At 39.9% G+C, this 11,547-nt stretch overlaps 2 protein-coding genes across 2 annotated transcripts; one reads left to right on the top strand and one right to left on the bottom strand.

Moving 5' to 3' along the window:
* Nucleotides 1-630: 630 nt before the first annotated feature.
* LOC146487906 (endonuclease III-like protein 1) lies at nucleotides 631-5,963 on the top strand. The gene is made up of 4 exons (XM_085125628.1): nucleotides 631-1,887; nucleotides 2,164-2,334; nucleotides 3,674-3,939; nucleotides 4,368-5,963. Exons 1-4 carry the CDS (start codon nucleotides 1,504-1,506, stop codon nucleotides 4,555-4,557), a joined length of 1,011 nt encoding a protein of 336 aa, XP_084981754.1. The 5' UTR covers nucleotides 631-1,503; the 3' UTR covers nucleotides 4,558-5,963.
* A 456-nt stretch (nucleotides 5,964-6,419) lies between these two features.
* Nucleotides 6,420-11,545, bottom strand: LOC146487905 (uncharacterized). Its single transcript, XM_085125623.1, has 2 exons — nucleotides 11,386-11,545; nucleotides 6,420-9,119 (listed from the first exon to the last, which is right to left on the bottom strand). Exons 1-2 carry the CDS (start codon nucleotides 11,465-11,467, stop codon nucleotides 8,164-8,166), a joined length of 1,038 nt encoding a protein of 345 aa, XP_084981749.1. The 5' UTR covers nucleotides 11,468-11,545; the 3' UTR covers nucleotides 6,420-8,163.
* Between the last annotated feature and the right edge of the window lie 2 nt (nucleotides 11,546-11,547).

Below are 11,547 nucleotides of genomic sequence, written 5' to 3'. Positions count from 1 at the left end.
CTACGAGAGTCAGCTTGGGATGAGAAGTTTTTCGGAAGCAAGTGTTTTCGTATCTCTCCTTTGAAAATTTTCAACTCAAATCTCGCCTTTAAGGGGGCAATTCACCTAAACGCCGTTTTTCCGCCACTTGACATGACTTTAATGGCATTATCTCATTCACGTTTCAAGCAATCCAAAAACCTTATCATTATCCCGTGAATCTGTGTTGTGGGGTATTTTGTAAGTTTTTGGGTGATTTTTGGATATATTTGGGAGGAGTAGTTTTTTTTAGGAGGATTGGTTAAATTAAGAGAAATAAGAAATATTGAAGATTTAGTGAAGTTTTAAAGTTAGAATTTGTAGTTGATAATTAATAGACAGACACCAAGTTAGTCCACTAACAACCTGGGGTGCTCTTGCGTGGGTATCAACTGTCTGTTGGTGTTCCAAAAATCATTTTCTTTCTTCTATCCCTTCTTAAAACCTCTTTAAATTTCATTCAAATTTAGGTAAATTGCCCCCTAAGCCCAGGTTACAGTTGTGTTTGACTTTTTTGACAGAAGCCTCACTGCTTTTCACATCTGAATGCAAACTGTATTGCATCTCTTGTCACGCTTTATAGAAAGTTGTCGCGGGAAAGAGGGTCACCCTCCCAGCTGAGTCAACTTCACCGAGCGTTTATATGAAAGAAAAGTTGACACCTTTGCCCGAGCCAACAGCACTTGCGCATGCTCTGATTGTCTCGCTTGACGGAGTTGACCCGGCTAGGCGAGCCAAAATGTTTATATAGAAAAAAGTTGACCCGGCTAGGAGGGTGACCCTACCATCGAAAAAGGGTGACCCGGCTAGGCGGGTCACTCTTCCAGCCGAGTCAACTTTTTGTTTCTCATGTAAACAGTTCGCCAAGTTTTGAAAGGAAATGTAGGAAAAGTTGGCTCGCCCAGGGTAGCTCGGGTAGGCGAGTGACTCTTCTACCCGGGACAACTTTTCTCTATATAAACGGCCTAAGGCCAGGTCACGAAGCTCACAACGGTAAAATGGGATATTTATTCATGTCAAAGTACGTTGCAGAGAAATGGAAATTGGAAATTTTTGAAAACAAATTCACGGTTTAAGTGTTGACAGCAAATATGTTCTATGAAAATGGGAGTTTCAAAATGGATGTTGTCTTTTCGATCTATTTTAATCGCTTATATTACGTATGCGTGGACAGCGAAATCTGCGAATGGGGACATTTCCTATCTCATCTGTTTTCAGTACAGCTACCCCGCCCAGTGTCGACGTGTCTTGTCCTGGCTACAAACCCCTGATACATCTTTCCCCTGCCTACCCTCCAAAGAAAGTTACTTTATATATAGGAAACGGCCTGCTTGTAAAACAATTGAAAAATATACCTTTCCCCGTCCAGCCGCGGACAAACGAAAAGGCTCTGGGAAAGAGCATGGCGCAAGACGTTTTCCCGCCAAAAATCATCGACCCAGAACGAAAACAACAATGGCGGCCGACAGCTGACTTCGAGAGCATATGATCAGTTGTTCATTTTCATCGTTTTTGAGGATGAGTACGTCGCCGTACTTTACCGTAAGCGGAAGACAAACACGTTCGGCAGCGAGAGGAGCGATTGCAGCTTTGTCAACGAGAGAAAAATCAGCGAGAAAGCACGTGAAGATTGAATACGAAGAGAAAGAGGGAGAGAAAGTGCAAGCAGGCGCTGCCAAGAAAAGCGAAGATGTAGATGCTAAAAAGCGTAAAAAGGATACATCCAAGGTAACGGCACAGTCTTCAGGCTGGGAACCCGCTAACTGGAGAGAACAGCTGGATAATATCCGTGAAATGAGAAAAGCCAAGGACGCTCCAGTTGATTCACAAGGATGCGAGAAGACAGCCGATGTAAACCAGTCACCTGAGGTGCGTGGTATATATACTCAGTAGAGGAAGGGTGGGGAAAAGTAGGGTGGGGCCACGGGGCATGATAGGGGAGCTTGTCCCCTGAAGAGAGAGAGATGGGACTATTCACTGATATATTTTTGATGTGGCAGTTGTTGCCTTGGTCAGACTTGCCCAATTAGTTATGGCTTAGTCCCTTTCAATCATAACCACATATTTGAATAATTATTGTCTCATCAAATGCTGCCATTCACAAGGATAAATTTTGCTTTGTGTCTCCTCATCTCCTCTTTGCAGACTGTGCGTTATCAAGTGCTCATTTCTCTCATGTTATCAAGTCAAACAAAAGACCAAGTAACCTTTGCGGCAATGGAAAAGTTAAAAGCCTATGGTTTAACAATAGAAAATGTTCTTAAAACTCCAGCAAGCAAGATTGGGGAGCTTATTTATCCAGTTGGTTTCTGGAAGGTGAGTGCTGCCAACTGATATCAAAACAAGCATTTGAATTACACAAGTACAGGAATTTATTATAAGCATAGACTGTAAAATGAAAAATGTACATATAAGACTTAATTTAGTTAAAGGCATATTAATTAGGCATACCCTTGGCCAGAGGCTTTTCTCATGCAGTTTCAAGTTCCGTTCAAATCTCTTTATATTGTCATAATTTTGTACCTGTCACTCACTGTTTGTTGCTCATGCATGCTCAGGGCTGTCAACCTCACACGTCTTCAAATATGGAGAATGTGACTTCTCCAGCCAGCAATAACAAAGCACCTTACAGGGGCATCGCATCAAGGACAAATTCACGGGTTCAGAAGATACAGCTCAAAATCTGGAGATTACAGACATAAATCTGGAGACCGGGAGATACGGTTCAAAATCTGGAGACTCCCGGATTATCCGGGAGAGTTGACAGCCCTGCATGCCCTACCCACTGCAGAGTAATTAATTTGTATAAAAATACATAACCATCTGTAGTGCCAATTTAGCATGAAAATATGGTTGATACGATAGGACCCCGGAAGGGGGGGGGGGGGGGTGGGTACTCCAAAAAAATTGGGTAGGGGTGTGCGGCCCGCTTCCCAAAACCCTTACTCTATTTATGACCAAAATCTGCGATTTTCCCTACCCTATTTGTAACCTGAAGTAGCTTCTTCTAAAAAAAAATCGAACCCAGGACTAGAGTGCAAAAATCTATACCCTATTTACTACCAAAATGGCGGCAAAATGGCTAAAAGCGATACCCTATTTATGACCAAAACAGCCGAAAAACCATACCCTTTGGCGCCGCACATACCTATATAGCCCATATAAGGGAGTACCCCCCCCCCCCCCCGGGATAGGACCTACATTTGTGGGAGCTGTCATATATTTAGTTGATCGATTTTGGATACCTAAGGCCCAGTTCAAATGTTGAACTTTTCATGTGCCAAACCTAATAATATTTAATGCAAATTAGCAAAACCAATCGCAGTTTTAGCTCATTTACATTTAATTATTAGGTTTGGCACATGAAAAGTTTGATGTTTGAACTCAGGGCCGAATTAACATGTTCAAACACTTTCAGATTTCTTGCTTCCTTCCCTGAGATCTTCGTAAGTTCAATTATCCTAGAAACAACTCATTATATATCAAAGCATTACAATCCACTTTTTGCCCAGCTGAATTTTCCAATAATTCTAGTAACATCTCAAGATATTCTTTTGTTTGGGTTGACCGATCTACTGTAATGAATTTACCTATTAATTTGTATATATAATTATCTTGTTGATTTCTTAAATTTTATTTGAAATGTCATTTGCAGAAAAAGGCTGACTACATAAAAGATGCAACCAAAATCTGTGCCGAGAAGTACAATGGTGACATTCCACCTACAGTAGAGGAGCTAGTGAAACTGCCAGGAGTGGGACCTAAAATGGCACATATCACCATGAACGTGGCATGGGGACAGGTGACAGGGATTGGAGTTGACACTCATGTCCACAGGATTTCGAACAGACTGGGATGGGTTAAAAAAACCACCAAGGTGCCAGAAGACACTAGAATTGCCGTGGAAAGCTGGCTTCCAAGGTGGGCATCCAATAACATGTTTTTGTTTTCCCAAATTGATACAACACTAATTTTCTAAGTTCTGCGTGGTTCTAGACTAATGAAGCCAACTTAAGTCACAGACTGGTAAAAAATTAAGTTCTGGCTTTTAGGTTTTGTGCTTTCACTAGCCATTTAATGGCTAATGAAAATTTTAAAGCACTGGAGTGCTGGACAGAAAACAAAGATGAAAATAATGTATTTATTTAATATTTATTATTATTATCATAAATAAAGCAAATCAGTTTATTACTCAGTATTATAAAAGCTGTGGTGTACAACTGAGGAGCACTGTCAGTGCCGGCATTAGCTATATTTACAGTTATAACCGCTGATTGCTCCAATGGCTCGATGGTAATCTAAGGGAAAAAATAACAAATCCATACGAATATTTCTCATTGTTTTGACAGGGAGGAATGGGATGAAATTAATTTACTGCTGGTTGGATTCGGGCAACAAATATGCCTTCCTGTAGGACCACAGTGCGAGACGTGCTTGAACTGCAAAATTTGTCCAGAAGGACGCAGGGTGACACGGGGAAAACCCAGTAACAAAGCTAAAGGAAAATCTTCACCTGAAAAAAGTGGAAAGGATGTTTGAAGTGCTACTCATGATCAGATAATAGGAACGTTCTTTGACTAGCTTTTCATAAACTAGTTTTTATTATGCAACAACAGGGCTTGAAAATTTCAGAAATGAGGTACAGTAAACAGTAGCCTGTGCTATTTAAACTGGCAGCGGCTGTCAAAAAAATATTTTTCTTTTTGTAAAACCTAAAAGCTGTATTTCAGCTGCCTTCAGTCAAAGAACAGTTCAGCAACTGGCCACAACTTAAATTTAATTTAGTATTATAGCCATTTATTTTTTCATGAAATTGACTGGGAATGTGGCAACCAGCTTAAATGGGTCAGAAGGTGGCTGTGTTGACTTGACAAACGTTGACCTTTTATGGGGCTCAAAGAGAGCAATGAGTGACGACCACAAGTTGACTTCTTATCAATGACACCTAAAGAGAGCAACGAGTGACACGCCTGACTCAATAAATTTCCATGAGAACAGACTTGGAGAAAGTCTATTAGTAAATATAGTGTGATCCAATTTTCCTCAGGCATCAGGCAAGTGGATATTCCAGGCCCTGAACAAGCTATTAAGGATGTTTGGAGCAAAACAGGGGAAAAAAAACACAAACAAATAAACAAACAAAAAATAGTGAAAGTGTAGTTGGTTTTATTAAAAACTGCATCATTGTATAATGCAATTCGAGGGATTTGATTGGCTTAGCGGCCATGGTATATGAGCAATTATACCATGGCCGAGAAATGGCGACCATTAAATTGCCTTCTGGTCGTTCTTGCACAGCGAAATCAGTAAGATCTAGCAATATTTCTCGATTGTTTTTAATAAAACAATTATTCCACTTGCGCTTGTTGGATATGAGATGATTATAGCCAACTCGGCGCTACGCGCCTCGTTGGCTATCTATCATCTCATATCCAACGCGCGCTCGTGGAATAATTGTTAAATAGTACCCAACAACTAAAGACAGTAGTAGGTTTAGTGTGACTGAGGGTGGCCCTAAAGAGGCAGCTGTTGTTTTTGGTGCAGCTGTTACTGTAGGACTTTGGAGAATGTTAAACCCTCCAAATGTAAGTCTTGGAAATCTCATGGATAGCTTTCTGGTGGGGAGGGGAAGAAGGTGTATGTTGTTGTTCAAATTTATCCTTTGTTCAATATTTTTATTTTCTTAAGTTGAGCACGAGTACATGAGTATGGCAATGTATGATAAGGAGTATGGGGAAAATTCAAATGAAAATTGAAACACAACAGGTGCAGCCATGGGTGAGATAAGTTTCAAGAAGATCAATGTTAAGAAGTTTATATACCAGGGTTAAATTGCCTCTTCAAAAATTCATTAATAATTCATAAGCCCATTGACATATCAAATAGTCAATAAAACATCACGTGCAGTGGTTTTAAAGCCTAATAAAACCTCCTCGTTATTAGTATACAGTGTTTGGTGTTTTTCTTGTATGCTAATTTCCAATGTTCACGAAAGCATCATTGTTATGAACTCTCTTGACACACGCTTTTCCAGGAATGTTTTGAAAGCCATTCAAAAAACCCGCAGCACGTGCTTTATCAGGTCAGTCTAAAACCACGCAGCTGCGCCTCATGGTTTTAAATCCCGATAAAACACTGCTGCTTGTGTTTTAAACATTACATAAAGATATCTATGGGAATTGATAAAAGTGTAAATGGAATTTATAAACAGGTTCAAGTTCAAGTTAATGGGAGCTTGAGATATCCATAAGGGGATACAGGAGGTGCCAGGGGCACAAACTCTTTGGCTAATCTGTACCCATCAATCCAGGTTCCCATTTGCTGGTGCAGGCTTCTGAAGGGAATGACAGTGATTTCAAAGAATGCCCGAAACCGTAACATAAGTGCCAAACGCACAAGAATACACCAGAGATGAGTCAGTTTTATTCATATTATATTATTGAATGAAAGTTAAAATTTAGCATTATTTAAACTTCGGAACCATCAATTTTATTCCCCATACAAAGTCTTGTAACGCATTTTAACTCTTGATTTGACATAATTTGACATATTACATAGAAATTAAAAAATAACTTTAAATCTGCTCTAACAGTGAAGGGTCTCCATCTTAACTTTCAATCCCCCAAAATTGTCCAAAATAATTTAGATTAAAAAGCAAAACGGTTACTTCACTTTTTTCCCCTCTGGGCTCCTCTACTGCACAAAGCTCTATATCAGCTGTTGCATACATGTACCAGCATAAACCTTAATCTTTTTATCCTGTAAGCCCCAATTAAATATTCCCCTCACTGTTCAGTCTGTTTTTCGTATTAATACTAGTTGGAAGAATTTGCTTAAGAATCATAATTTCTGGACAAGTAATTGGTGATCATTTTCTCTATTCTCATAACCCGCATGTTTGATTATTAGTAAGTAGTGATATCATACAACTGTAACTAGAATTAGGTGCTGGTCATGGTATAATGGGGTTTGAAGGATTGACATCAAGGAGTTTATATTCATTTGATAACTGAGCTCCTATGACAGCAATGGGCCTTAGATTTGGCTGCAACTAGAAGCATAACTATCCCCACCCACCCTGGATGGGATGCTAGATCATGACAAGGTACTCAGTCTGATGCAACTATAAGCATAACCACTCTCTTCTGTATGGGATGCTAATTTTATCACAGAGTACCTAGCATGCAGCAAATAGGAGCACAAGCTCATTGCTCATCAAAGACAACCACGCCAGCATGATGAAACTAGATGCATAACCACACAGTCTCCTCTGGATGGCAAACTAGTTCGTCACAGCAAACCCAGCATGAAGTGACTGGGAGTAATGCTATGTAGCCTTCCTTGATAGGAAGTTTGTTTATCAGAGGGTCCCAGCATGAAACAACTACAACCGTAAACTAACCTCCCCTGGGTGGGAAGCTGGTTTATCAAGGGGAATCCCACAGGGAATAACCAGGAGTATTACAGTACATCCTAGTCAGGGCTAGGCTTGATTCCCAGCCATTTTGGGAGCCCACGTAGGATGATACCGGACTCCCAAAGTCAGGGCTGTCAGTAAGGCCCGGGGATTTTCCCTGCCAATTATTATGAGTGAGAACCTGCTGCCTACTTTGACAGAAAAACAAATGAAAGTATTGACACCACTAAGGGAAAACAATCCCCAGCTATTTATTTTAACACTTGACCACCCACTTCAAAAATAAGCAACAGCTCTGATTCAAGTGGATGGATGGGATGCTACAGCTGCTAGTTTATCATAGGCTGAATACTCAGCAAAATCTTATCCTGAATAGTTTAAATAACTATAATAATTCCATTTTTACCTGTAGTTAACTTCAGGGCCAAACCATCAAACCTTCCAGGGTGGTTAATATGAGATAGGGGTAATAGTCTGAAGTGAGAATACAGTACAATGATCAGATGAATGTTCACACTTCAGATAAGAGAGGTAATGACGGGTGGCTTCATTGCCAAAAATAAGAAATTTGTAGGCCCGACAATTGAACATGATTTTTTTTTATAACTAGGTAAATTAAATTCCATCACCACCATTCCCGAATAGAAAATGAGTGCTCCCTTAACAGCTTATTGTTTTTATGCTTTGCCCCTATATAATAAGTATCCTTTCGAAGACAATAAAGTGGTTTAAAAGAACTTATTTGGGCTGTATTCTGTTCCAAACAAAGTAAAGCCAATCTCATTCCATGATGGAGCTTCAAACAGCACACCTTTAAGTTTAGGATGCAAATTCTCCTTACAGCCACTTGCCATTATCTTTTGAATCTCCTGCAGTGGAAGCAGCTTGATTCCAAATGACTTGGCTACTTTTCTCATAGTCTGACTCTTGCCGATCACTATACCAACATCTGATTTCAACAGTACAAGTAGATCCGTGATTGAATCACCAACAAAAACTGAAATTCCCTCAGATCTTGCAGATTTCTTTTGCACTAACTCCTGGAATATCGCTTCTTTGTCAAAGGCATTTGTTAAATTCTTGCTTAGATGACCTGATGATCGTTCACCTTCAAGCAGTAGATCATTTCCAAAGATTTTCAGATTCCTAAGATGGCCTAACTTGGCATGGATTAGGTCTTGACACCAGTTCACTGAGATTAAATACAAAGGCAAGTTAATGTGATTGAGAACGTTCAAACAACCTGGACTTAGCTTGACTTCTTGTGCAGTTTCCTTTATGTTGTCTTTAGAAATCCCCTTAAGCAGTTCACTTGCTTCAACTTCTTTCATCATTGTCAAGTCATAGTTGTACACCTCTTGTAGAAATGACCTCAGTCCTTTCTCGTTAAATGCCGAACCAGGAATGCTATGCACTGAAAGTGACTTTGAGACCACCTCCTGATGGCCACTCCAATATGTTTTTCCTAGTTCACTCCAGTGAGCATCCAATCGCTTCATTTCAGCCTCTGTTGAGGTGCGATACTTGTCAGTTGCCTTGTACAGTAGGCTTGTAGTATCCGTCTGAGTGCATGTGCCATCAAAATCAAATGCAAACAGGCTAACATTCAAGCCCTTCCAATCTGCCTCACAGGTCATTGATGCTGATGATGCTAGGCCAGTATCCATGACAGTTGCCATGACAGCTAAAAGATTAACAATTCAATGAAAGTGTCCTGTTAAACTTACTACCACAAGCCAAAAACATGACATAACATTCAGGTTTATGGGCTTAAAATTTCTGTAATGTTTAATGTAAATCCACTAACTTTAATCATGAGCTGCGATCATTTTATTGAGCATAGTTTAAGTCTTGCTTTGACTGCTGCCTTGTATCTTCTAGTTACTAGGTCTTTTGATCATTTTTCCTTCTTGCATATCTGTTAAGCAGGTTGGTTTGAAAGATTATTTTCAATTGTTAATAGGACACAAGAAGGGATGACACAGTGGTGAGAGCACTCGCCTCCTATGGGTATGGTCCAGGTTTGATTTCCAGTTTGTTGTTGGTTCTTGTTCTAGCTCTGAGAAATTTTTCTCTGGGTACATGTACATGTACGTCAGTTTTCCCCTCTCCTCAAAAACCAACATTTCCAGAAATGAAATTCCAATTTGATCTGGAGACCTAAGTCACCAATTACTGCTATGCGCTTAATATATTGACAGTTATATACCAGTTTAATGCCCAAATTAAAAAATGAAAATGCATCCTGTATTTGATGAAGAGACGGTTTTGGTCTCAGTCTGCATTCTATACCTAGTCTGCATTTTATGACTGCAGTCCGCATTTTATACTGACCGATCTAATGGTACACGTATCTGGCATCCCAAACAGATTTTGCAGGGGCGGATTACATCATCACCAACTTGGCAACGGAGAGAGAGCAATTGGGAATGAGATCATCAAATGCACTCCCTTAAATCTTTGATCATGGTTAACAAAAGGCAACGGTTACGAAGCCTGGCAAACTTCTTTGCTGTATGTTTTTGTTAGCATTTTTAGCCTTGACCATGTACAAAGCACAATAGATTTTGAAATGTGTTGGAACAACTGACCAATAGGAATGTACGTTCCTGTTAAGATGTCCAACTGTGGTGTGAACATTAACACAAAGGATTGTGCACAGTTGTGGCCCTTCCAACATAAATTGCAGCACCATTGTTTCATGACAAGGTTTTTATAACTACTCCCTCAATTAACAAATTATGCTTTGATCATTTGCTGGTATACCGTGTTATTGCTGACAACCTTTGTTTAACAATCGGTTGTACACCTAGCCGTGTGGAGATGAGCACATATAATAAACAAGATGCCTGCTATACTGGCATTACGTGTGATGCTGGGGCTGATTCATTTATTCCAACTGTATGCTTCGCCGATTCATAAAACTATCCTTGCTAATGGAATAGTTTGAGTCACGACGATCGCGTTACGTTGTTTCCCTTGTGTTATGCGACTCAGACTATCACCGGAAATTTGTGAAATTCCATTACAATAACGTAAGCTTCTCAATGACCTCTTTTCAGTCTCGCCTCGTGGTCTAAGACTGTCAAACAAAGCATGATTCCTTCGCCAGAAACTCACCAATTTCCACTGTTTTAAATGTCGGGTGCTTCTTAGAAGTTATTCTTTCAATTCACCGCTTCAAAATGGTGAAATTTCCGTTTGAAAACGGCACACTTGAGTCCACAACATGTTAACAATATGGCGCGACAATTTAATCCGTTTTTAATAAATATATCAAATGATGCGTTGACGTCACACAGGTAGGGGTGAGTGGGTCCCCTCCCTCGCGATATAAGCGACAAGAATGGATTTTGATCGGCCTGCTGTTGTTGAAGACAATCAGAACAATACATCCCGAGTAGGAGAGGGGAGAGTTTACAAATAAATTAATGTACACATTTGTGGCTACGACGAAGAAAAAAAAAAAAGAAAAGAAATCGACCCATTTTTAGACACGGTATGCCCCCTCAGGGCATCCCGCGTAATTATATTACCGGCCCTGTCCATGGGTCACCCGCAGATTCTTGGAATTTTGAAACTATACAAATGCAAGCCCCTAAAGTCAGGTGACTAGCCACATAAATTTGAGAGCAAAGTCCACGACAGTCACTGAAAGGCTTCATTCAAAATCAAAACATGGTGACTGTCCTAGCTATGATAATGGATATGCTGTACGTGTTATTAAAATAACCCTGCGGAAATACTACAGATAGACAGGTTGAACTATAAAATCATTAACAAAAGAATCGCTCGTTTCATAAGTAGCGTGAACATTAAAATTACGTAACCTTACCTTTCAGTTAGCCTGACTTAAGACTTACATATAAAATGCCTGTTTTTATTTTTTTTGTAAGTTAGGTTACGTAATCAGTTTGATGTTTACGGCATTCTTAAACAAGTCTGCTCACCTATAAAAGCGACAATCGCTAGAATTTTGATGAAACTACCTGCTGAACTCCGAATTCCGCACAATCGGAGGAGGTTAACCATCAAATTCTCCCTTCAAATAAACAGTACATGGACGCTGTTTACTTTGCCTCGCTCACGGTTTCATGTCGTGTTACATGAAG

The sequence above is a fragment of the Pavona decussata genome, unplaced genomic scaffold (assembly GCF_977016875.1).
Source record: "Pavona decussata unplaced genomic scaffold, jaPavDecu1.1 SCAFFOLD_12, whole genome shotgun sequence".
In the NCBI taxonomy this organism is placed as follows: Eukaryota; Metazoa; Cnidaria; class Anthozoa; order Scleractinia; family Agariciidae; genus Pavona; species Pavona decussata.
This window is presented reverse-complemented; position numbering and strand designations above follow the sequence as displayed.